This window comes from Pipistrellus hanaki (genome assembly GCF_964339955.1).
Source record: "Pipistrellus hanaki genome assembly, chromosome: 18".
NCBI classification, from domain to species: Eukaryota; Metazoa; Chordata; class Mammalia; order Chiroptera; family Vespertilionidae; genus Pipistrellus; species Pipistrellus hanaki.
The window spans coordinates 16,807,096-16,833,472 of record NC_140520.1 but is presented as its reverse complement, the minus strand read 5'-3'; the positions used below and the strand labels follow the sequence as shown (position 1 = coordinate 16,833,472).

The window sequence follows — 26,377 nt, the reverse complement described above, 5'->3', positions numbered from 1 at the left end:
TCCTTATTTGATAGCTACCACTATTTTCCTTTTAGTAGGAAAACCATTTACTATTTCTTGGGGGACAATCCCAAGAGTTTCCCAAAGAGAACTAAGTGCTACATCATTAGCTGTATGCAGAAGTGATGGGCTCAAAATGCGGGGGAATTGTCCTGGAGTCTGGCCTCTGAGTCCAGTGTGATCTGCTTTTCACAGTGACCAGTGGGAAGGCACATGCCAGGGACAGTGGGTGGGGACAGTGTCGCCCGGCAGATAAGCACCATAGAGAACAGATTTCTTCCAGACCACGTCCATCGACAGAAACCGAGTTTTGGCTACATGACTCTTCTGTCTGAACCCTCAGTCTTCTCTCCTTCTCTTCAATCTACTTTTCCCTTTCCTCACATATGCTGAACTGCCCCAAACTGAGTTTTCAGATTTCTGAAAGAAGCCCTTGGTTCCTGATTGAACTGGCAGAGCTCTTTAAGGTCTGCCATGAGATCACAAAAAAAAAAAAAAAAAGGAAAGAAAAGAAAAAGAGCAACGGGCTCAGCCTGTGAACACAGACCACAGCAGATGAAAAGTGAGAGGCTGAGGCAGAACTCATTGCTCCTGCCTAGAGGTCGGGAGTGTCTTACTTTTGTTGAGAGGAGGGGGATGGGGCAGGTGATGAAACTGTGGTCAGACTAGCCTCTGGTTAGCTGCTTCCAAAAGGACTTCTTAGAGGTTTCAAAGGAATCGGCAAGCTGACCCAGGATGGCAGAAGAACTTGACAGAACTTCACAGTCCTGACAGGGAATGTTTTGTTTCTTGCTTAAAATACAGTACAAGTTCATAAATACATCTATTTTTTATCATACCTTCCCCATCCTCTTCCACTGCCCCCACTCCCAATCCTAAAATCCAGTGCGGCATGATTTACATAAAGTTCAACAACGTTTCACAGTACTCCACAATGCTCTTCAGCAGGAGAACCCCCAGGCCTTAATGTTACTGTAATGAGATTTCACAGTCCTCTGCACTAACCAGTCTTTCCTTTTTGACCCACTTTTTCTTCTCAAATGCACCAGCTATTTGAAATTTAAATGATCAGCTATTTGTAGGCAATATATGAACGAATTTCTATGGTGCCCAGAATTCTCTCTCGAGAGTCCATTATGTTGAACCTGCTCTGAAACACAAATTGCTTTCATGAATTAGAAATTACTGGGTAGCTCCTTAGTTTGAACAGTGGCTCTCACTGTTTATGGGAAATCAAACAGTTCCTCCCTTACAGGGCAGGTACCTTTACTACTGCGGTGGAGAGAAGGAAAGATATGAAACCTCATTTGGGAATTACTAGATTAGATCTTTGACATCCTGGAACAAAGATGCTAAAATGATTATTTCACATTTCTTATAAAATTCAGAAACATTTAAATCTTAGCCTGTGCATTTCATTCACAAAGAAGGAAGAATGAAAGACACTTTACATAGACATCGTACATAGAAGCCAACTAAGAGACTGATCACCCCAGAAAGGAGCCTTTTCTCTGCACTGACTTTAACAATGCTTCTCAGTTACTTTACAAATAGAGGTCCCCCTAGGTGGCGTGGCTTGGCTCTTATAATAAGGTCAAGGGTTCTAGTTTAGAGGCAGAACTGAGAAACCTCCACTGAAATCATCTATGTAAAGGAAAGTGGGTTCTAGAGACCAGACTTTAAAAATATGCTTTGTTGACTTATGCAGACTTTGTATCTGGGATAGAGAGGACTGGAATGGATGGCAACATCTCTCTCCAGAATGGCTCTGAGGACAAATGGACGATCTATTGTAACGCCTGAGTCTTGGCCCACCACCATGAGCTTTAAACTCAGAGCCATGCCTCGGGTATCAATAAAGGTTATCAATAAAGGTATCTGATGAGGGAGGTCTACGGGCCAAGTCAACTGGCTCTGAACTAGAAAGCAGTAAGACCAGTGTTCACCCAAGTCACAGGGAAGAAACGGAAGTCTCCATGCTTCCTCCCAATTCACAGATTTAACATGCCTCAAAGGAATGATCTAGGTGTTTCTCACTGTTGTATTTGTTCTGTTTTTAAGGAAATCACTTTAGCTGTACTGGCTGCACCATCAACAGTAAATTACTGACTGTAGGTAAGACTACCTTAAGCATGTGGTATAGCAAAACAGCGGGGGACCGGCCTAGGACAGAATCTGGGCCCAAACAAAAGACAAGCCAGAAGTGAGAATTTTCTTAAGCAGAGTTAATTCCTGAGTCCAGGATATCAGCCTGGCGTATACACTGACAATTATTTTACAGTTATACAAAACATAGCTGTGGTGGATAGATTCACATTGATTTTACTGCCTCATCTCCTACAGGATTCGTACTGTATTCAGTTGTCACCTATGAGTAATGCTTATCTAATTATTTGAAATTTCACACTGTCGGTATCATCACTTGTCCTACTCAGTTACTAGGTAAATGAATATTTATTAGCTGGTACCTAAAACAAAGAAGCCAACTTCTAAAAATATGAAACTGGATCATTCTCTCTCATCTTCATTCCTAATTAGACATCAGGACCAGCCAGTGCATTAGAAAGAAAAGGCGGAAGCTTTCCAGGGTACCTATTAAAGGGCAGTGGCCTTCCCCAGCTGTAACAGATGTTCCAAGGAGAGGTGGCCTGATGTGGCTCAGTGTACCAGTGCCCCAAACAGCTGGACTTCAAGATTAGGTGGCCTGCCTAGTGGTATTTTACTATTAAAATTACATTTTCTGACACCCACAACATTCAAGTGAGGCCATCCTGACTATTGTAACAGTACCGGCATTAAAAATAGGAACGTCTCTCTTTGGAGTGACAAAAAAGCAAAACAGGCCCTCCAGAAGGCCATGTAATCCTCACCTCCATGTCAAGATATTGGCAGAAGGCTCATTACCAGGAAAATATGGTTTTTATTCCAGTCCCCCCAAAATGGACTGCAAAATGGCAACTGAAAACAACAACGCAGGATTCAGACACATTTTCACATCATTAAAATGAGTTGGGTGCATCTCTGAAAACAACAGAAAGGCTCCACTTCCACTGACTACTCCTGCCAAGTAGAAGCCAGCGGGTAAAAGCACTGCCCCAAGTCTTCTGACACTTGGATCTGGGCAACAGCACAAACATTGACATCTAACTTGACAAGGAGAACGGGACCTGGCAGCCTCTCTATTTTGGGTCTGGCTTTCCTTTGCTTGCCACAGAAAGCTACACTTTCTTCAGCCGAGTGCTCAGAGGTAGAGGAGCTGAAGTGAATACGAGAAAGAAGGGGGGGACAGTGGCTGAGGAATCCAGCCTCCTGCCAAAGGGGTTGCGGGGCAACCTTGGAATATGCTCAGTCTTTAATGGGAGGTAGTGTACATCGACTCATCTGCCTTCATCAGACACCTTGGTCTCACATACATACATGAAATCACAGACCCGGAGCTGGCCACTCACAACAATATTGCAACTTGCAGCAGCAGCACGCCTAACCTAACAGCTGCTTTCAGTCCCAATTTTATACTGCACTCCAGCTCTTCTCAGGTAGATGCAAGCCAAATCGGTTACTTTGAGGTCCCTCCTTTTGCCAGGCTTTTAAACATACATTTCACTTTAGCACCTACATCTTTATCTCTGAAGAATAGCTGCACTAAGTGGGTGCAACGCGTTATAGCATCTTTATAAATAGAAAGTGCGAGAAATCATTTTCTTAGCCAAAATACAAACAAAGCAACAAAAAGCTCTCATAGCCTACTGTGCCAAGAATGAGATTTTTAAAATCCATGATACAACTAACAAAATGCTTCTAATGCTACCAAGGTCATAGTTGATGAGTAAATATTTATAAACATACATTTATGAAAAAAGATATTAAGAAAATAGCCAAACTACCCACAAGTTATTTGCATGAACTCTTTAGTATACCACTCTGTGTTCAATGCACATGCATATACAAGTGAATTATATTAGTGTTATTTTTATTGGGCCAGTTTTCCAAAAAGAAAACAGGCTCATTTTTTAAAACTTCAAGTTACATGATTTAAAATCATTTTTTGTAAAAATATTACAAATACCATAAAAATTCTAAAGTCTCTGCTGTCTGGCTGACAGCCATTCTAGAGGTGATTTGTCACACTCAGCGCGCCGTTTCAGCATCGTGGCTTTCCGAGGAAACAGCTTAAGCTCTCTTCCCTGTGTTGTAATTCGGTTTATGTAATGGTTCTTAAAGAACCACTAGAGTTAGGATTCTGTTACCTTATGGGAAACTCAGATTACCTTCTCATGACATAAATATCTGCTTAAAGATGCAGCTACCAGTAGAAATCTAAACACCCTTAAGGAATTTCTACTCACTTAGGCTGTTGTGATTGGGCTTGTAATGGTCTAGACTTGTGATGCTGAAAAAAAAAAAAGAACAAATATTTTGTCAATCTACAAATTCCCTTTCTTCTCTGTTCTCTTTTGCAATTCAAAACCTCAGGATTGAGTTTCATCTAACCATCAGATGATTCCAAATTTAAGTCACCGAGAGCCTAGAGAAGGGCCCGGAGAGCTAGAAAATCCAGACCGAGAGACACCTCCATAGATTACCATGAGTTTTCGTTCTCTGGAAATCTTTTCAAAAGCTTTCTCTATCACAAAGAGCAGACTTTGAGTGGAAATGTGCATCAAAAAGAATATTTTAAGACTCCTTTATTTTTCTTCATTAAAATCTGCCCCAATCTTTGCATGATAAAATTGAATTAATCTTGATGCCTAAATGCCTCCAAGCACGCTATCCCAGCCTATCCAAAGCCTTCTCTTTTCCTTCCCAGCATTCTGTAGGGCCCTAAACTAACTCTTCAGCCCTGGGTGTTCCTTTTTCTCTTGTATTTGCAATTCCTGAGGCCTGGCCTAAGGACAGAACTCCCTTTACTGTATGATAATTGGGTGACTAACTAGAACCCCTCCAGCTAACCTCAGGGATCCACTGCACAAGGAATGGATGGACAATCCCAAACCTTTCTTCTCTTAAAAAGTATATTGACTTGAGGATGATCATTTTGTTGCAGAATTTATTCTCCCCCTTTATTTCTTGTGATGGCAGTTAGAGTCTAATTATTATTAGCCAGCAGGAGTTAAAGCATCCTAAATCTAACAAAACTTCAATGATCTCTTATTTTAGATAACAGAGGTTGGCAGCAACTGGTAATTTTAAAGGATTAACAAAATGTAAAATTGGGCAATAGATTTTCCTTATGAAAGGTATTAAAAGTGGGACGAACCTACTCATCTCCTAGCACAAAACTCAGCCAGAGCAGGTGGATGGCAGTGACGATGGGATTAGGATACACAGGCAAAACTTACAATTATTTCAACAATGTGGTCGGTCCTCTAGCCGCTCAACAGAAACTCCTGTTGAAAGAGATTTGGTAGCCATATAAATTTCCCATGCCACGGGAGTTTTCACCTACTTATAAACTTAAAATATAGCTGATATCTCAAGTTCTGTTACAGTAAGCTTTTCACTCCCTCAGGAGTATTTCTGTCTCGGCATGTACAGTTTCTGTGGCTTCACAAAACAAAGAACTGGGCAAAAGCTCACAAGTTGGAACAAGAGAAAAAATGGATATTTTGCTGTAAAATAAATGAAACTCGGGAGCAGGTAGTAATAAAAATCTATTGCAGGTATGTGTCTCATTCTCCTAGCTTCTTTAATGGCGAATGCCAGACATAATAAGTGGTGTCTATTGAACAAACAATGGACCTAAATGAATGAACAGAGAAGAGTCAACAGCAGTAAAAAAAACCAAAAAACTGAATGCTGCCTATAAGAGATTAAGGACGGGCCCCAATCATTGACAGGCCTTTCATCAAGTAGGAAGGTATTTCCTGTCCCCATGAATCTGGGCTGACCAGTGACTTCTTTGACCAATACTGTCTGGTGGTGACCCTGGCCTTTAACAGGATGCCACCTCCTACGAAGCCTCTTGGAGGCCTGAGCTGTCATTCTGAATAAGTCCGACTACTCTGATGGAGAGACCACATAGAGTTGCTAAGACACCAGCGAGGGAGAGGAGGCTTGCTGAACCATCCTGCAAAGGTGGAGGCATGTGGGTGAGGTTGTCTTGGACACTCCAGGCCAGTCCAACCACTTACTGAATACTATCAAGTGACCTGACTCATCACCACTGGGAGCAAGAGAATTGCCTAGATGAGCCTGTCCTGAATTTCTGACCCACAACATCATGAGAGATGTACAATAGTAGTTGTTTTAAGTCACTGAAGGTTTCGGTAGTCTGTTACTCAGCAACAGATATCTGGAATGCTAGCTTTCATTTTCTGCCTTGGTAGCAACTCATTCACACATTCACCACTAGACCTACTACATGGGTGACTCTTGAAATCAGTGGGCAATAATATCCCCAGAAAATGTTCACCATTCAACATCTGCTCAAAGATCAACTGCATTATCTTTTGAAGAGATCTTCCAATCACATATTCTTGAATTAACAGTTCACTATAAGCAGTACTGTTACAGGCTATTGCATATCCCAGTTCATCCCAACCTTTATCATTAAACAGTCAACATGACAGAGTGAAGACAGTTTGGACTCTGGGATCAGATTGGCAAATACTGACTGTGCAGTTTATCCGTGGTGTGACCTTGGGCTCATCAGTTTCCTCATCTATACAGTGTGGTATGATTATATTGATACCTATTAAAGGCAATATAGTCTATCAAGAGTATCAACTCTCGTATGAGACCACCAGGGTCAACCTGTGCCTCGGTTTCTTCCCCTTGAAAGTGAAAATAATAGCAGTATCTACCCTAATAGGATTGTCGCGGGATTATAAGAGTCAATCAATGAGAAGCACAGAACTGTGCCTGGCATGTAGTAAGTGTTCAAAGAAGTCAGCTACTTTTAGTTCTTCTATTATTACTTTATAGGATTATTTTCTTCATAGGGTTAGTTAATTCTGTCCCCTTCTTTTGGATCTTTTCTCTATGCGGTAAAAAGTGCAGGTTTTAAAAAACATACATTCAGACTCCAACCAAGTGGGTTTAGGACTCTCAAGTACTATAAGAAGCCACATCTACACTACGTCTAAAATCAATGTTGTTATACAAATTCCAAGCACATTGTCTGGCACCAAAAAGTACTTAATATTTACTTAATGGCACAGATTTGCCTGTATGCTACGTACTACTTAAGATGGTGATTTCACAGAATAAACATTTCCCTATAAGATACTTTGATTTTTGGTATTATGGATTAATTCAACTTCTAAGTTTCACAGTAATTAGTAATTAGTACTATTAAATTGTGCCCTTGCCATATGAGGTGCTGCACATAAATCTCTTTTATGATAACTGGATAGTGAATTTTAATCACTTCAATAAGACTGAGTAGACATGAAAGAAGTAAGCATTAGGAAAGTATTTTCTTTTTTTAACACAACTGCTCTGCCTTTATAATGTAGCTTATGTTTAAAGCTCCCACTATTTGAGCTGGTGGGCCATTATTAACTGTGTTAAGATGGGAGATACTTGTTAAATAAATAATGGGGAGATGTATGGTAAGGAATTTATTTATATATGTACCCTCTGTGAAAATGTGTATTTCAAGTAATAATTGCCTTCTAAGTCATCGTTGTTCCTCACAGTTGAGGGAAAAGATAGTCTGCTTACAAAACAAAACTGGACAGTCTGTACAGATATTTTCTAAGTTTTGATATCATTGTTCCCATCAATAATTATACCCTTTGGAACTTAAGTCACGTGTTTCAAAGTATTCAAAATATCCAACTTTGGCTTGTTCTGAGCAAGAAAACCCACTTACTGCAAAACAAAAAGATTGGCCCTAGGAAAAGCACCACTTAAGAATAAGAAGATTGAAATCAGAGAATGAGACTAGAAAACAAAGAAGGCAAAACATAAAACTGATAATCACCAAAGAAGTCATAATGCTTGGCAAACTCCACTGTTTCTCATATTAAATAGATTTACATTAAATGACATCTACTATAGACCTCAAGTAGGGATGGATGCAAATGATTCACTGAGCTCGTATATCCGAATCCAATTTCTTTCACAAGTCCAAAATCCCAGATTAATCAAGAGTCTCAAATAGTCAGAAGAGCAACAGTCCAAAATGCCAAGAACCCACTATTATTATAAGTGTTTTAAGACAAGGCAGAACAAATGTAGGCAGATATTATTGATGAAGATTACTTATTACTAAGAGGGTGTATTATATAGAATTTACTAATCTCCACGTTAGAGAAAGGCAACTAAGAATAAAATGCCTGGTGAAGAAGTGTCCTTCAGGTGGCTGGGTCACTCATCCGAACTTTGCATGTATTATGGAGCTACACCCACAAGGTGAGAGGCAAACTCACTGGATTGCACCAGCGTGGCCTACAACCCTTTGTTCAGACAAGTACATTTAATGCAGAGGACCATGTATTGTTTTCAAATGGGGAACAACTATATTTTTCTTTTGCAAGGATTTCTATTTTTTTTTTTAATTTTCCAATTTCTTCACATCTAGCATCAATAAGCTATTTAACGTAAGAATGAACACTCACTAAACAAATATATAATGGCCCAATATATATTCAGAAGAATTATAGTTGGTAATAGAAATTGAAAGATAGGTCTAAGAAGAATTAGCAATTTTCAGATGTTTCATTGTTTTAAAATATTAAAAAGGGAAAAGGAAGATTTGGCTTTTCAGTACTACACATGGAACAAAGTTTACTTGAGGAAATTAGAATGGAGATTTATAATATAGGAAAAGTTAGAGATTTCTAATCTAGAAAAATAGTACTTTGAATAAGAATCAAACCACTTATTCCTAACAGAAATACAATTTTAATACTAGTGGGAATAAATTCACCCTTGCTATCATTATGCAAGGCAGTTCAAGTTAACTCAGAGGAATGGCAAAACTTACTTATAAAAACAATTTTTTACCGTATTTTATGTAAACATGGTAATCGTTGAACCTTACATTATGCATGGGGATTGTTTTAAAAAATTACTTGTTTATATCTATTGTATAACAACCATCCTAAACTTTAATCTACCTGCACCCTTAAGGCAAGGTCAAATCCTATGGACTATATTCTAAATGTTCTTAAAGCAATGGGAACCATTAAGGAGCACAAGGAGGGTTGTGAGAAAAGGAACTAGGAAAAGATGGCAAACTCTTTTGGGAATCATGCATATATAGCAATATGAATTAGAACCCTTTTAGACTTATGAATTTGTAAAAGCAAAATGGCAAGACTGACAAATTTGGGGGGTGATGTGATCAAATTTAATTGGGAGCTGGTACACTTCTGTCAGATTTCAGACAGTAAATTCTGCATTTTCAGGCTTTGCAGACCATCTGGTCTCAACTTTGAATTGTAGTAGAAAGTAGCCATAAACAACACTTAAATGAAGAGGCGTGGCCTTAGTCCACCATCGCTTTTGACCAGGGGGCTGCAGTTTGTTGAACACAGACCTAATTCATAGTCCTAGGGACAGCCTCTGAAATTTAGGGATTACCTGACTTAATTGCTTATTGTCCCTCCTAAATCGCAGGAACCAAAATACTTCAATATTTTCATGAGGCATAAGTAAAAAGATAGAGTTCATAGAGACTTATCTGTTGTTCCTTAAACAAATAAGTACACAAATAAGGAGAAGGACATGTGAGGAAGAGATAAAAACCCTGTCTGTTGTATCTAAGAGAAAAAAAACTTTCAGGATTTAAACTCCATCCTGACTAAATGCCTTTCCACTATGATTCAGAAGACTTTTGTCTTTGTTTAATTTCCTTTCCATTAGCCATTGCTTTAATTTCTTTAAATTAGATCTTCTAGTCAAACAAAAGGTAGTTTTTACCAATTAAAGGAAACAAAATCAGAGTCAAGTAATAGCTAACACTTTTTAAAAGTTATTTCTTGATAAAAGACTATTCAGTTATTAAGGATGAAGTTCTCTATTTCTCTCTTTGGTCAGACCACTTTCCAGCCAAGGCCAAATTTCAACTATGAAGTTCAGAGGAAAATGGTTTAATTCTATATGTTAAACCATCTTTGGAAAACCCCATTTCACAGATGTAGAGGGAACTGGAAACATTAAAAATAAAATAAAAGAAAAAAATAATTACATAAAAAAAGAAACAAATCACAAAACCCCACCAAAAACAAAACCACCAAAAACAAAATAGCAAGAAAACTTCCCTTAATTGCCATCTCCCTTGGTTCTCTCTCTTTATCCTTTAGTAAGTTATTTTACATATTCAAAATTAGATTTAACCCTCTGGTACAATGAAATGGCTCTGGGATGGTTTGCAAGTTACATAAAATAAAACTCAACTCAGTTCAGAGGTAAATATGGTTCTGAGTAAAGAGAGAACAGGTCATTAGAAAGAGTCTTTCTGCCTCAGTACAGTGTTACTGCGCATGCCAATGCTGCATTTTATACTGGTATCAGAGTCCAGAGAGAATAAAAGGTACTCCTTAGAATGAAAGAAGAAGACTAGATTGCTCTCTCTCTTCGTTTGCTGAGAATATTGGGTAGCTCCTTTGCTATGAAGAGCCATTCAATGAATAAAAACAGGCCCAGTGTTTGCTATTTCTAGGCATTAAAGTACTTGATGATTTAGCTCTCGTTGCTAATGCAGTTCCCTTTACAAGGTGAAGATTTGGTAATCATTTTCAGCATTAGCTAAAGTCATTTAGTACACCGTTAAAAGAGGTATCCTCTGTGCACACAATATAGTGATTCATTGATGTGGATACAACACTACTAACTCCTATGATCCTACATGAAGTTAGCTAAGAACTAGGGCAATGTCACAGTGAACTTGGAGAAGAATATGAATATGGATAAGTATTCAGAATAATATCTCTTCTAGCTAAAATTGCTTTAGGAAACTTGAATTTTCACGAACCTCCTGGCTCTAGTCTAGACCAGTGAAAAGGAGAGAACCAGCAAAGACAATTGTGCTGATGGGCTCCTAGACGACCTGGAGGCACTATTCACAGTATTAACACAGCAAAAGCTATTAGAAATGAGCGAAAAGGTGGGGAACCCACCAAGCATTCATAGCATTTCCATGTCTATTGGACAGTCTCTGCAGCATTCAAAGTGTGTGCTGCCAACCTCGGATAGAGTACTGACAAATGCTGCAGTTTCTCTGCACTTCACCTTTACAATTTGGTAATAGTTTAAAAAGCTCTATTTTTTCACTTAATCTAAGAAAACTAGCAAAGCAATAACTTTCCAGCATACTACTGCTAAAACGTAGGATGGACTTAATATTTTTTTGGTAGGCTTAAAAGCTCCGGCTAAAGCAGCATATTCTGTACTTTTCATCTATTTAGTTATGGCATGATCTGTCTATTGAAAGCCTTGATTACCAGCTGAAATGTTTCCCTATAGATTTTAGTCTCATTTCAACTCTACTTTTTGTAGGCCACAGAGCCTACCTGGTCCCTAAGATGGCCTTAAGCAAGAGTTTTTACCCTATCATGGTGTCCTGGTCAATGTCTTATAAAGATGAAACAGCTCCAACACAACATTTAAGGGTAGGCTCTTAACATATGGTAGCATTATTACACTCCTATTAAAAGACACATTTCTGTTTTTCTAAAGCGAAAAAATAACCATTCTCTAGTGATACAGTGCAGCTGTATGTGTATGTACAATTCTTAGATTGCTTCAGAATTACCCTTTGCATTTAACATCCTATCATCAAAGAAATGCCACCTTTTCTGTCCCCCTTCCCACATATCACAAAGCGTACTATTAACACTCACAAATGGCTCACCAGTGCAGGCATGACCAGGCCCTCTTCCAAATCCCTTTAACCACCATCTATGCCTCTGCACCAAGACAATTTCTTAAACCACTATGTATTTAAATACTAATCTTAACATTTTAATGATCATTAAGAGAAGCTTGAGATTTTTTGCTTTTCTATTTGCACTGTAACCTGTAAGCGTCTACTTGCCTGCATCCCTTAAAAATCCGCCCTCATTCTCTGCATACAAAACCGGGCATCTAAAAGCTCTACACGCTTGGTTAATTTCTCCTGATTCTCAGTGCTGGATTAAGAATCTCAGGATTACCAAAAAGGTCTCTTGAAGTTTTAAAAAATCTTAGGAATGATTAAGTAATCAAACCTGATCAAAACTGATGCCTTGATCAATTTATTGCAACATGATTGTGCCTGATGTTTTCTGGTAAATGCCCTGTACTATATTAAAAAGCAAAGCTCTTGGAGTCACCAGCAATTTGCTGATGGTTGGTTTATGAAGTACTAGGATGGCAGACATGAGACATGGATTTAGTGAGGTTCTTCTATTGGACTGAAAATATAAACTATTACTTATGTAAAAGGAAATGGAATTGTGGCTGCAATAAGAACCATAGTGTTGAATTTCTTCAATCAGAAAGCTGCAGAAAAAAATGTGTTTAAAATTTCATAGAAAAGTTATCAAACAGGGAGACCTGTGGATTTAAAAATACAATCCAGGCTCATTTCACTGAAAAGGGACATTTCTGATATATACTATTGCTGTTATGTGAAACTAGGAGCCGAACAAAGTGGAGGAAACTTTGGTAGTCAGCCTAACACATTAATTCATCTGGACTAGAGCCATTTCCTAATATCCAAAGATATACAAGCACTGTGGTTTACAAATACCAAGCAGTAAGTTGCAGAAGGCTCTGTACTATTCCACGTTTGCAAACCCAAAACTTCCCTCTGCTCCCCTCACCTCAACCCAGCACTCCAGCCCCCAAGCTTAGTGGTACCTATTGCAAACACTGCTGTCATTTCACTTCCAGCTGCTTAAAGTGCTTCGGCGGATGCTGCCTCCAGCATGACTGTTACGGAAACAGGACAACACAGCAGAGGCCTAGTCAGGGCAAAGATAAGTCTAACCTTTCAAAAACAGTAAGAAGCACCAGGATTCTTTTTTTTTTTCCTTGAAATTTGAAGCTGCACATTCTGGCAGGAAGAAAGAACAGAAGTTCCTCATACGGTTGGCTGGTTCCAATGACCACGGCTCCTGCTGTTTTTTAGAGGTGGGTGACAGCCACCAGGATGACATGGACCAAAGGACAATGTTCACATGTGACTGGTAGATAAATGAGCATCTATCACTGTTTTGTTAAAAAAATGTCTTTTTCTTATAAAGTTAACAAACCAAGGCTGTTGATCCCTGAATTAGAAAGTTGATTTGCTTGATATTTTCCAAAGTGTGAGGTGGGAAGGAGGACGGGGGTAGAAAGCCTCTAGTGCTTCTGTGTATGTTGCTGATCCTCTAGTTTGGCAACATCTTCTGATCTAGTGATGTGGCATTTTGTGAATCGGAGTACCAGCCCATGGCCCTGCTGCCGGCTGCTTACGGCCCAAAGGGGAAGAGGGTCTGCCCCCTCCCCCTCGATGTTTCAATCTGGCCCAGTGGTGGACACAGAGCCCTGGGCAATTTCCCCAGGAACAACTGTCTCTTCTTGTGAAGGTGACTCTTCCTCGACCTGTCCTCGAGATGTGACAGTTGTTTCAGGGGAGATGCTATGCGGCCCCTCCAGGGGGATGCAGCCAGGGTGGTTTTTGCGAAAGTGCTGATTCAAGATGGCCTGGAAGGGGAAGCTTTTCCCACAAACATGGCAGTGAAAGGGCTTGTTGCCTGTGTGCTTGCGGATGTGATACTCCAGCTGATCTTTGCGGGTGTATTTCTTGCCACACATGCGACAGACGAACGGTGTGATCCCCATGTGCAGGCGCATGTGCCGGTCCAGGCTCCCCTTCTGGTTGAATGATTTGGCACAGTAGATGCAGGTGAGACGGGGGTTGTACCGGAACCACCGCTCAGATACTTCTTGCTCTCGAAGATACTCCACATAGCCACTTACTCCCATCATGGCTGATTCTTCTACCTGTGCCAGGTGAGTAAAATATGCACAAAAGAATATATACTGTGAATAGACATAGTAAAATAAATCAAATCTATTTTACCTATGTTACTAAGCTTTATGCTGATTTTAGAGATCCAAACAGGAAATTATTACCCACAAGTAAAGATGTTAACATAACAATTAAAAAAAAAAAATGAGGACACTGTATTCCATTACCATAACAGAACAAGAAAGTCAAGCTACGTTCTGCCTGACAAACTGCACGCTTTTTATGAAATCCCCAGTGAATGTTCTATTTTACAGCAACAGAAGAATCTGGGCCCACTCATACCAGCCTCTTGAATTCTAATCTACAATTTTATCTAGATAATCAGGCAGGTATTTAGACAGTGCTGGCCTAAGAGAACTTTCTCTGATGATGGAAATGTTCGTTTACCTGCATCATCTAAACTCTCACACATGTCAAGACATATATTAACTCATCTCAATATCATCTCCAAACAATATTAGTTATTTTGTATTTCTTTATAACCTGCTCCTTCTTCTTTAGTCAGGTAAACATCCTTGTGGAATTCCAATTGTTATCCCTATTACATCTACATATGCAGTAAGTTACCTCTTTCTAACCACTTCATTAAGTACTGCACTTAAATTCTCCACTTTCTTTAAGTGGTTATTGATTCCAATAACTGCCTTTTAAGCACTCTATTCCCACAACACTGTTAACGAGGTCTATATTGTCTCATCTATTTCTGTTTTGTGTATGTGTTAGTCTGCCTTATGTCCCCATTAAGTTATAAGGTCTGCCTCGTATTTATTTGCATCATAGTTACCTTCACATAGTCATCACATTCTATTTGAAAGGTGAGAGAAAAAGGGCCCTAATAATAAGAGTAAACTTTTCCTCCAAGCTCCTAACATTTTCTCTAACACCTTATTAAATCTAAAAGAAGTTCTTATAATAGTTACAATTCCTTTTCTGGTATCAAAAACTGGCATGGTAACATGCAAGTAAATGTAATTTGTAGTAATGTCTTGCTGCTGTTACTATTATACATACACAATAAATGTCCAATATTTAAGTAAAATCTAAACAAGACACTATCAGTATAATGCAGAAGCTAAAAAAATTAGCTATGAAATCTTAGTCCACCAGTGTTTTCTTTTAAAGGACAAAAGTGTTTACAATGTATTAAATTCTATTTGGTGAGTTCTACTGTCCTTTTAAAAATAAATCTTCAATGATAGAGACCTGTGAGGAAAAACAAACAAACAAACAAACAAACAAACAAACGAACAATAATATCAATCAACTAGTTATGTTACTTGCTAAGGAGAGTTGCAAAGAAAATAGAAGACATAATTCCTATCTTCTCTAAAACATTTTAGTCTAACAGACGATTCAGGAAGAAAATAAATAGATTCAGGAAGAAAATAAATGAAAAGATATAAGGGTATAAAAATGCAAAAGCAGTTGTTTATAAATATTTTCTATTACATAACGTAATAATTACTTAGTGTTATACCCACCACACATGTCAGAATCAGGCTCTTCATCTCAGGTTCTACATTTCCTGCATGTACTTTTCAGGGGTTACTCTTTTATTTCTATTCTCAGGACTAAAGACTGGTTTAGAAAGGAGTTCCACAATTTCATCTTTTCTATTTCCCAAACTCTGCTGATACCAAAAATGCATTTCCCGCCTGCATCGGCTTTAGCTCCTCCTTGAAAAAAGTCATCAAGGAGAACATTTCTTTAACATTCCTACATCTCCTCTCCTACATCTTTCCTGTGGGATAACACACAGTGGCAATTTCTTCCGCCATCACAACTACATACCTGGGAGCTGGGCTGCTTAGGCTCATCCATTCTCCCAGGAGACTCACTTCGGGCTCTGTGTCTCTCCGTCAAGGGGACAACACTGCCGGAGGGGCTAAATCTGTCGGAAGAGGAGCAAAAGGGGACTAACAGAAGAGCAGTGTCAAGGAACTTAAAAAAGGGTGATGTTTACCCTCTTTATCCCATGGCTGAGAAAAGGGGAACAAACTGAACAACAGATGACTAAGAAATACTTTCAGGGAGTCAATAATGGGACCTGATTTGAACTAAGACAAGAAAGGTTTGCCGTAGTAAAGTTAAGAAATACAGAATTACATACGAGCTAGACCAGTGGTCGGCAAACTGCAGCTCGAGAGCCACTTGCGGCTCTTTGGCCCCTTGAATGTAGCTCTTCCACAAAATACCACGTGCGGGAGTGCACTTTTAGTGCGATTGAAACTTCGTGGCCCATGTGCAGAAGTCGGTTTTCGGCCTGGGCGAGTCTATTTTGAAGAAGTGGCCTTACAACACTCAAGGGGCCAAAGAGCCACATGTGGCCCATGAGCCATGGTTTGCTGACCACTGAGCTAGACCACAGACCTGGGGAAGCTAAGACTAAATAGAAGTTCCATCCTTGTGTAAGAATTGGGAACCATAAAAGAATAAATTAAAACTGGGTCTATAATTTTTTCTTCTATGTAACGATTAGGTTTGGTTGCTCCTCCCAACATTAACTTGTATATTTCAGACTGTTGAGAGAGTAGATCATGGAGAGTCACAGTCTTTGCATTAAGCTATTACTTCTGATACAGTACTAACATGGGGCGATAAGTATTGTGCTTAAGAATATTTTAACTATTGGGTCGGCAGCTAAGTAATTGCGGGTTTCACACATATATGGCTTCAGTTGAATTTTTAGTTTGCAGACGTAGTACAAATGTAAAACACATTTTGTTATTTGATAGTTGGCTATTCAGCTGTTAATCAGTAAAAAAAGTTTTTTGATCTGTTTTGTAGTTTTCGTTTGGCGTTCGTTGAAAAATGGAAAATCAAAAGGAACATTTTCGTCATATTTTGCTTTTTTATTTCCGCAAAGGGAAAACGCATCGCAAGCTCATAAAAAGTTATGTGCTGTTTATGGTGACGAAGCCTTAAAAGAACGGCAGTGTCAAAATTGGTTTGCCAAATTTCGTTCTGGTGATTTTTCACTCAAAGATGAAAAACGCTCTGGTCGTCCAGTTGAAGTTGATGACGCCCTAATCAAAGCAATAATCAATTCAGACTGTCACAGTACAACACGTGAGATTGCAGAGAAGCTTCATGTATCACATACATGCATTGAAAATCACTTAAAACAACTTAGCTATGTTCAAAAACTCGATACATGGGTTCCTCACGAACTGAAAGAATCACAGTTAACGCAACGCATTAGCAGCTGCGATTTGCTAAAGAAACGTAATGAAAATGATCCATTTTTAAAACGACTGATAACTGGCGATGAAAAATGGGTTGTTTACAACAATATCAAGCGGAAAAGATCGTGGAGCAGGCCAGGTGAACCAACTCAAACAACATCAAAAGCTGATATTCATCAAAAGAAGGTTTTGTTATCAGTTTGGTGGGATTACAAAGGAATTGTCTACTTTGAACTCTTACCACCCAACCGAACGATCAATTCTGATGTCTACATTGAACAACTAATGAAATTAAACAATGCAGTTGAAGAAAAGCGGCCCGAATTGACAAATCGAAAAGGTGTTGTATTCCATCATGACAATGCAAGGCCACACACATCTTTGGTCACTCGGCAAAAATTAATGGAGCTTGGTTGGGATGTTTTGCCACATCCACCATATAGTCCTGACCTTGCACCATCTGATTACTTTTTGTTTCGATCTTTACAAAACTCCTTGAATGGTAAAAATTTCAATAATGATGATGATGTCAAATCGTACCTGATTCAGTTTTTTGCTAATAAAAACCAGAAGTTTTTTGAACGTGGGATTATGATGCTGCCTGAAAGAAGGCAAAAGGTCATTGATCAAAATGGGCAATACATTACAGAATAAAATCATTTAGTTCCATGAAAAAATTGTCTGATTTTTAAAAAATCCGCAATTACTTAGTTGCCGACCCAATATTAAGAACACAAGAAGGAAAATAGTCAAATCAAGACCACCTGAAGTGGATACAAGATATACTTTTGAAATTTGTAATACATATGTCTCTCAAGACCAGGTATCAACCAACCATTATGACTTTTAAATTTTTCATTGTTCATGCAGTCAATTTTAATTTATTTTAAAAGGGGAAAAAGAACATATATGATCAATCTAAGTTGATAATACTTCTTTCTTTTAAAAAAAAAAAGTTTTTTATTGATTTTAGAGAGAGGGAGGAAGAGAGAGGGGGAGAAAGAACCATCTATGGGCTGCCTCCTATACGCTCTCTACAGGGGATCAAGCCCACAACCCGAGCATATGCTCTGACAAGGAACTGAACTTGCAACCTCTCAGCACAAGGGAAGATGCCCAACCAATAGAACAGAGCCACACCAGCCAGGCAATACTTCCTTCAACCGAAACTTTCTTTCAGTTTACTTAAATTAAAACTATTGCTATTTCCACCAAAAAGAAATGCTCTAATTACCACTAGAAAGAGAAATGGGAGTCTAATAACACTGGTAAAACAAAACAAAACAGACTCTTGGGCCTGTGATAGCAGTCTCCAATGAAAGACAAAAGGAAGATATCAAATGACAGGTGAAAAAAAGAAATAAAAACCACGTCCAAAGCTTGTCTTTGGAATAACTGTACTGTGATTCCACGAATTTAAAAAGAAGAATTACTGCTGGTACCATACCCCTTCTAACTTGATGGGTAGGAAGCAAAGAAAAGTAAACAGCACTACAAAGGCAAGTAGAACTCCCCAGAGACCACCCACCTGGGTGAGGGCACAAGGAAGAAGGGCAAACCGGCCAGGTTCCCAGCTGATGACCAACCCTCTGCCTGGAATCCCGAGAACGCCTTGCTAGTTCCTGATGACAGCGTGGCTGCAGATGCTATCCTGATTAATGCAAGTGTCTAACTTTACCATAGCTCTTGCAGCACTGAATTCTTCAGGACTAGGGACTTCCTGCTTTATCACTCAATTCTTCAGGACTAGAAACTTCCTGCTTTATTTTTATTTTTTAAAAATGTTTTTGTTGATGTTTAGAGAGAGAGGAAGGGAGAAGGAGAGAAACATCAATGAAAGAGAAATAGCAATTGCTACCTCCTGCACACCACCTACTGGGTATCCAGCCTGCAAGCCGGGCATGTGCCCTGACCGGAATCGAACAGTGACCTTCGGTGCATGGGATGACGCTCAACCAACTGAGCCACACTGGCCAGGGCAAGGAGCTTCCTGCTTAAAAAAAATAAAAATGCAAGTCTTTTGGCACACCTCCAGTTTCCCCAACATACTTATTTTGGCTAAGAGCATCAAGGAAGGAAGATGCTTTCTGTACCACACAGGGGGGCCGCTTGAGTTATGTCCATACAACAGCTGTTCCATGGATGAACAAAACAAAAGAGAACTTACCTGTCAATCTCACTGCTTGTTGGCCGAGTCACCTTGACTCCTGAAGACCCTAAAGTGTAATTTTCCTGGGCTACGGAACCATGGCCCGTGGTGTCGATCACCATGGCTGTGACTTCCTCGGCACTGCTCCCGTCTTCTCCGGAAGGCTGATTCTCAGGCCCCAGCCACTCCTCTAGATTTTCCGTCTTGATGTGCACTGCTCCAAGAACCCTCACGTCATCATCGCCCCGCGCCCCTCGGTCTGCCACTCCCGTCTCCACGTACCACTGTCCTGCTCGGTTGATGCGAAGAATAGGCTCCCGGCTCTCTACGTCGGAACTCTGTTCAATGATCTGAGGGCTGGTGGACTCCTCGGGAGGACTGAGCTCTCTGATGTCCAGCACAGCACTAACCTGGCCTCGCCGGCTTCCCTTCGGGGCATTCTGTCGCGGGCTAAGGGAGCGGGTTAGAGTTGGTGTAACCCTGTGAGACTCTGCAGGCCTCTCTGGATGCTTTGTCCTCGTTTGGCTTAATTCTGCTTCGACCTCAGCCACGTTAATTTTGAAATGAATGCCTTCTAGGATCTGGGTGCACTTGTCTATAATATGCTGCATCTGCAGAAAACTGGCAGCTGTCAGGTAGCTGATGATATCTGCCAGCTGCAGGCAGATCCGCCCCGTGTAACAGAAAGAAAGGAGCTGTTCAAACACTGTGGGGTTCTTGATGACCGAAATGGAGACAGTGCTCATCTCGTTCAAGGACATGTGGTCCCGGAAGTAGGGAGAGCTGGCGGCCAGTACCACTTTGTGAGCCCGGAAGGCCTGTCCTTGCACGTTGACCACGATGTCGCAGAGTCGGCCCTGCATGCGCAGCTGGTTTAGATGGCTCAGGACAGAGTTGCTGAAGTCAGGGATCTCCAGTTGTATGTTACCACCCTTCTCCATGGTGGGGCCTGAGGGTGTAGGCAGGCATTCAACCCTGTGAAAGAGAAAACCGGATGATTCGCATGAACAATTACAATGGTACCCCCCTCATGCTTTCCAGTTCAAACCTATTTAAAAACATCATCTGGCAACATTTCAAAATCTCCCAGTAAAGGGACACCTGCCTTATGTTTAGATATGGAATAGAAAAACCAACAGGCTTTTTCAGTTTAGGTTTCACAGCAAGACACCATTAAACTAAAAAAGAGATTGTTGGCCCTAGCCAGGTTTGGCTCAGTGGATAGAGCATTGGCCTGCAGACTGAAGGGTCCCGGGTTTGATTCTGGTCAAGGGCACATGCCAGGGTTGTGCGCTTGATCCCCAGTAAGCCTACCCATGATTCTCTCTCATCAGTGATGTTTCTATCTCCCACACCCTCTCCCTCTCTGAAATCAATACAAATAAACACACACACACACACACACACACACACACACACACATCCAAAGTGATAGTTAGATTTCTAAAAATTCAAGCTATGCCCATACTTTCTTTACTAATAAGCTTACCAACATCAAAATAGAGTTCAATAGAACAGATAGCAGTTGTAATCATAAGGTATTTGCACTGAATATAAAATCCTATGACTTTTTCTTGGAGGAAATACGTTTTTGAATAAGTATGCTTGTGCACAGATAGGTTGATTAGAGATGCCTCATCTTAGTATTTTACTACTTGTGTGAGTTTATTATTTTACAAAAGTCACTACTATCCCACAAGAATGCAAGCCATTATTTTTAAGGGTGAGTCAGAGCCCGCACAAAAAGGATTGAGAAAAGGTGCCACAGGACTCAACTGAGATGAGGAGACTGGAAGTTCACTCTCAGAATTAGGAAAAGGGAGGTACACCTGCCCCCACCTCAATAATCTAATTTCAAAGTTGGGGATTTCAGGGTGGGGATGGTACTTTGATTCTGACATTTAGTTCCCCAAATGCTGGTAAAAATATAGAGCATTTACCACGTATGCCCAATATTTTCACATTTGAAAAGATTTTAAAGACACTAAGCCTAATTGCATCCAACAGCTTTTCCTGGTTGAGAGTAGTTTATATAAACCCCACTCGGAAGACACTAACTTGAGCCCAATGTGTTTGCATTTATCTGTAAAGCTACGACATTACATAGTTATCTAAGACCTGAAACTTCAGGAACTTATCTGACAAGCTCACGGGACTGCCCGGCATTCACCACACACCGATCAGTCAATAAGGGACGTGTATACACACTGTTTTCAAGAACCAACTTTTAGCCAACCTGACCTTTTTCCAAAGCGTTTTTGTTTGTTTGACAACTTTTAATCCAACAAGAGCCTCTGTCGATGCCATCCTGAATTCAGATGTGTTTATTTTGGAGCCTACACCAGCGCCTTTTTGTTTGCTCTTTCCGGCAATGCCCCAGAGTGAGGAGGAGGAGGAGGCCCCTGGAGTGAGGAAGGTCTTTCACTCCCGTCGGCACCGGAGGAGTGAGAGCTGCAGGAGGGAGAATCGGGAATGCCGTGGGGTTGGCCGCTCTGGTACTTGAGTGGCTTCCGCCGGGGTTAGAAGCGCGGGGAGCGGGGAAGTGCCTGAGCCGCGGAATGTCACCGAGGAGCAGGGGAGGGGAGGGGAGGGGAGGGGAGAGCCCGGCGCGAGGCCCGGGCGCGGGCCATCGGGTGCGGGGTGAGGACCGGGAAGGGGGCGGCGCCCCGGGACCCGGGCCAGGCGGGAGGTGGAGGCGGGCGGGCGGGCGCAGAGCTGCTCAGAGGTGGGTGTGTGTGTCTGGGTGTGGCCGGTGGGGGAGGGGGCCGCCCCTCCCGGGGTCCTGAGGGAGGGACTCGGCGAGGGGGCGGGTCCGGCAGCCCAGCCCGGCCCGGGGCCAAGGTGGGTGGCAGGTCTCGGGTGCCTTAGGGTGGGAGTTGGAGGAAGTGGCTGAGCGCCCCGGGAGCAGGCGGGCAGAGGAGATCGGGCGGGGCGGCCCCAGGGCAGGGCAGGGCGGCGGGACGGGCGTGCGGGGCCCCGGCCCAGTCAAGGAGCGGCACCTACCTCCGGGGGTGGAAATGGGCAGGAATGGGCCGGAACACCGTCCCGGAAGTGAAAACCCCCGCCCCCTCCCCCGGAGCGGGCGACGTGCCGGAAGGAAATCACTCACCCTTCTACCGTCCCCCTCCCCCCTCCCCCAGCGCTTTCCGTCCCCGCGCCCCCTCCCCGCTCCCGTCTTCCTCATCTGCCGGTTTGGAGGGTGGGAGCTCGGCGTCACAACGGCCACGGTGGCCCCGCCCACAAGTCGAGGGGGTGGGGCCCAAGGCGGGCCCGGAGGCCCGGACGAAGGCGTGGCTGGAGGAGGAGACTAAGGGGGAGGAGCTAAAGTCGACGCAGGCGGGGAAAGTGCGTCCTGACGTCACAGAGCGAAACCCTTATGTACAGGCGCCCGGGCGCCATCTCGGTCTTTCGAGGATGGAAGTCGGCGGCTGGTACGTGTTCGTGTTTTCGCGGGTGCTCAGTGGGTTCTTGGCTCACGGCCTCAGGTCGTGGCAACTAAAGTCGCCCTACACTCGCCGACTTTTATGGGCTTAGTTGCAAGGCTTTGCGGGAACCTCAAGAGGAGGATTGTAGTGGATTGCGCGTTGGGTGCGGGCTCGCCATAAACTCCACTGCGGGGAACACCTCGGCTCGCGCGCCCTGCCTCTGATGAAGCTTACGTTGGTAGGGACATCTGAGACTGTTGATGAATGCCAACAGCTCTGATGGCGGCGCACGCCGAGCCACCGAAAGGGGGTCTCTGTTCATGGCCTCGGCTGGAGCCACTTCCTCCTGGGAAGGCCGGGTTATCGGGAAAGTCCACGTGGTTCTCCGAGTGGCTGCATTCCGCATTGCACCATTATTGCCGCCAGAGGTTCTTAAACTCAGCTGTACTATGCTCTCCTGATAGTGCGCTTAGTGCACTCATCGTAGTGTGAAATTATGGGGCATGTAAACCATTTGCATAGACGGCATAAACCGGCATAAATAATCTAGAACAAAATGAACTAAAGTTAATATTTTTCCTAGGAATGATGCTAGGCACGAGTGCAATGTGGCATCTGATGGACAGGTAAGAATCGGGGTAAACGTGGTGGGAAGGATGAAATTTGCTTAAATGTGGGGTGTTTTTTGTTAAGCCTGTGATGGTTTAAGAGTAGTGGACAGAAGGAATTTCTGAAAAATCCTATTCTGAGGCTTCAGTATTCGTGACATTAACGGTTAAGGTGGCTGTGTAGCGTGCTTCATTGGGTATTCTTTGTTTTCTAGTTCTGTGCCAAAGGAATGAGAGCGGCTGTTGGGGTAAGTGAACCGAGTTTGTTTTTGTTTCCCCAGGGGGAAGTTAGGTTAAAATACACGCAATGTGCCACAATGATGACATTTTTATTTGCTACTCTCGACTGTGAGAATGACGAGACGTATTACCACCATTACCCAAACTGAGGCACACAAAAGGGTGATTTAGAAAAAATAAAGATTGCACCTAAGTTAACGTGAAATTCTTCCCTTCTCAGGTCTTAAAGTGCAAGCATCACATTCTGGCCATGAGCAGACAGGTGAGAAACCTTTTTTATATATTGTACTTATTTACCTAGGACTTTTCCAATGATTTAAGGAATCACCCATTGCCAAATCGGTGCTGATCCTCACGGTCTTAAGCCTTACCTTTTCAAACATGACCGTCGGCACTGATTGTTTAGCGGACACCTAAAGAAACAGATACTGTGATGCTTGCATAGTTCAGCAGATTAAATTCTGAAGAGATGTACCACTTGTCTGATGTGTCTGGTGTGAAACGTTTGCTGGTAACGGCATAAGCAACGTGCCACTACTAATTTGGCTTTTTCTTTTTACTTTGGTGTAGGCACTAAAAAGGACTAACTGGAAGTTGGCATGGTAAGTAAAATTATAATTTCACATCGGTAACTGGACAAATACAATGCCTCCAGTGGCTTCTTAGGGTTTCCTTCTAATGCACAGGAAGTGCTTGAAAGGTGTGCTGAGTGCATTAAATACCCGGTCCTTGCCCTGTCACCATTCCCAAGATGTCCGATGTGTAAAAGCCTGTATGATGATAAGCAAATACTGACTGACTGTGAAGTCTTAATTATTAGCTCTATCTGATTTCAGGCATGTTTTAGATTGATAAGGAGAAAAGTAATCTTCAACTGTTGGTAAACCACTTTTTTTTTTCTTCCTTAGGTGGACTTGAATCTCTTGACATGTCTGGACTGGCTTGATTTACTTCTTGTAAGTATTGTTAAAAACATTCTAATGGACTCAAAACTGAGAATGCTGCTAAAGTACGCTGCATAACTACCAAGCTCCTAATGCTTATGTTCTGTGTTTGATTAGTTGAGTGCATGTTGCACATGCTTTGAACAGGGTTTTTGTAATGATGTTGATCAAATGTCTGACCTGAAATTAGCATGTAGACAAATCTAACACTGAAGAACCCTGTGACGTGTAACAATGAGTACAGAATTTAATTATATTTGACATTAATAAAAATGTTCTGTTTCCCTTCTAGCTGTTGGATACACATTTTTTATCCATGGATGGCATGCTTGGGGTAAGAAAGACATGAGAACAGATTTTGGCTTCTACAAATTTATATTGGGTAAAATATGCTTTTCTTAGTAATGGTTGACTGTTAGTGTTTTCTGGTGGGCAAAGCCATTGATTTGAAAAATATAGTCTAAATAAATACTTACTTTTTCAGATGCAGGTTTTGGAGACACTAAAAATAAAGGTAATGCATTTTATTATTCACAAATAGATAACTAAGCAAGGTGCTGTTAGTGATGATTTAAAAAAAACAGTTGGGAATCTCTCTGAAAAAGAATGAAGACTTTTATTTGTAACTGAAACAGTGCCTGGAACATTTTAGAAATTTTCCTATTACTGCCTGTTACTAAATTTGAAAATACTTCTGCAGGTGTGAAGCGCTGGGTTGGCTATAAGCCGTGGAGCAGAGTTGTAAGCAGAGGTATGGTAGCTTTGATTTTGGTTTCTTTCTGTGCTAAGTGGTTTAAAGCCGATACAATGATGATAACATAGTTCAGCAGACTGACGGTGATGAGCAATATTGTCTTTCGCTCCTATCTGACGTATCTGGCTGCAACCATCATAATCTCAGAAAGGGGAGTTGGCCGTGTTCCCACAAAACATTCAGGGGTTTGGATAACTAATGTGTTACACCAAACGTTCTATGTGGTAATGGAGGATTAATAACATTTGGAGAAATGAAGGTTAATAACACTTTGAACGAATTTTTATTGCTTATAAATCTGTAGGTTACACCTGAAGTTTAATTCATTAAATTGAATTTTGCACTTATATTCACATTGCACACCTCATAGTCAACATCCAGCTACCAGAGTGAGCCTTATGTTAAACTTTTGGAATTATAGGGACACATGATCGTCCATAGTTTACTCGTGGTGGGACATTCACCATTGTGCTACACAGAAGGTGCTCACTACCCTAAATGTTATTTTCCAAAAAGTTAAAAATGTTAGTAGGGTATATTTCTAATAAATATCTTTTTTTTTTCCTCCCAATCTTCAAACAGGCATACCTGTAACCCTGGAGATTTCCAGGTAATATAATATATGATATTTGTTATATATGGTTAGTTGTAATGTAACCAGTGATGTAGTGATTCTGCCAAATGAAATAGGATGATATCAATCATAAAACCGTTCCATTTTTATTCTGAGGTTACGTTACTGACAAGCATCGCACAAGTTCTTTTTTCCATGATTAATGTGTGTTCTCTGCTTTCAGGCATTTGTGGCAGCGGCCATGGCAGCTGGCTGGCCTTTGAGAGGTAAGTCTTATAAATATCAGCACTGTGGTTTTAATCCAGAATACATGATGATCTCAACCCAACTTGAACTCTCTCACTGATTACTTGATGATGAAGGAAGATCTGATATTCTGTATACTGTACTTCAAATACCATTAGAATTGAAGTATGGAAATTGACTCAAAGTGGCTGTTTTATTGCAGGCAGCTGAATGGATGGATACTCTTGGGATAGAAGATCAACTTTGAATTTTAATAAATTTTTGTAAACCATCTGATCAGGTCTGCTTATTTCATCTTAATGGC

The 26,377-nt window shown here is 41.3% G+C and overlaps 2 protein-coding genes across 9 annotated transcripts; one reads left to right on the top strand and one right to left on the bottom strand.

The window, feature by feature from the left end:
- Positions 1–477: 477 nt before the first annotated feature.
- ZBTB37 (zinc finger and BTB domain containing 37) lies at positions 478–22,335 on the bottom strand. 4 transcript variants are annotated; one of them, XR_014793350.1, is made up of 5 exons: positions 21,524–21,772; positions 19,301–20,257; positions 15,740–15,839; positions 12,793–13,920; positions 478–4,390 (listed from the first exon to the last, which is right to left on the bottom strand). XR_014793350.1 is itself a non-coding variant. In XM_084866022.1 (5 exons), the coding sequence occupies exons 3-5, from the start codon at positions 20,221–20,223 to the stop codon at positions 13,432–13,434; spliced, it is 1,512 nt and encodes a 503-aa protein (XP_084722148.1). In that variant the 5' UTR covers positions 20,224–20,257; positions 21,524–21,733; positions 22,286–22,335; the 3' UTR covers positions 8,365–13,431. The 4 variants fall into 4 exon arrangements, 3 of the variants coding, with proteins under 3 accessions (XP_084722148.1, XP_084722149.1, XP_084722147.1); XM_084866022.1 differs by lacking the exon at positions 478–4,390 and adding an exon at positions 22,286–22,335 and having other exon boundaries at positions 8,365–13,920; positions 21,524–21,733; XM_084866023.1 differs by lacking the exons at positions 478–4,390; positions 21,524–21,772 and adding an exon at positions 22,286–22,317 and having other exon boundaries at positions 8,365–13,920.
- Positions 22,293–26,346, top strand: LOC311612784 (uncharacterized protein). Of its 5 annotated transcripts, none has more exons than XM_084866028.1 (12): positions 22,293–22,713; positions 23,291–23,333; positions 23,531–23,563; positions 23,776–23,817; positions 24,126–24,157; positions 24,464–24,511; positions 24,792–24,833; positions 24,984–25,013; positions 25,200–25,250; positions 25,836–25,863; positions 26,051–26,093; positions 26,276–26,346. In XM_084866028.1, exons 1-6 carry the CDS (start codon positions 22,310–22,312, stop codon positions 24,471–24,473), a joined length of 564 nt encoding a protein of 187 aa, XP_084722154.1. In that variant the 5' UTR covers positions 22,293–22,309; the 3' UTR covers positions 24,474–24,511; positions 24,792–24,833; positions 24,984–25,013; positions 25,200–25,250; positions 25,836–25,863; positions 26,051–26,093; positions 26,276–26,346. The 5 variants fall into 5 exon arrangements, with proteins under 5 accessions (XP_084722154.1, XP_084722157.1, XP_084722155.1 ...); XM_084866031.1 differs by having other exon boundaries at positions 24,792–24,881; XM_084866029.1 differs by having other exon boundaries at positions 26,051–26,346.
- The last annotated feature ends 31 nt before the right edge of the window (positions 26,347–26,377 follow it).

Coding starts and splice junctions, on each gene's coding strand:
- LOC311612784 (XM_084866032.1), top strand. CDS start 22,310: ATGGGCCGGAACACCGTCCCGGAAGTGAAAACCCCCGCCCCCTCCCCC. Junction 23,334..23,530: donor ATGTGGCATCTGATGGACAG/GTAAGAATCGGG, acceptor TTTGTTTTCTAG/TTCTGTGCCAAAGGAATGAG. Junction 23,818..24,125: donor TTCTGGCCATGAGCAGACAG/GTGAGAAACCTT, acceptor ACTTTGGTGTAG/GCACTAAAAAGGACTAACTG.
- ZBTB37 (XM_084866022.1), bottom strand. CDS start 20,223: ATGGAGAAGGGTGGTAACATACAACTGGAGATCCCTGACTTCAGCAAC. Junction 15,840..19,300: donor ACAAGCAGTGAGATTGACAG/GTAAGTTCTCTT, acceptor CTCTTCCGACAG/ATTTAGCCCCTCCGGCAGTG. Junction 13,921..15,739: donor CTAAGCAGCCCAGCTCCCAG/GTATGTAGTTGT, acceptor CACCTGGCACAG/GTAGAAGAATCAGCCATGAT.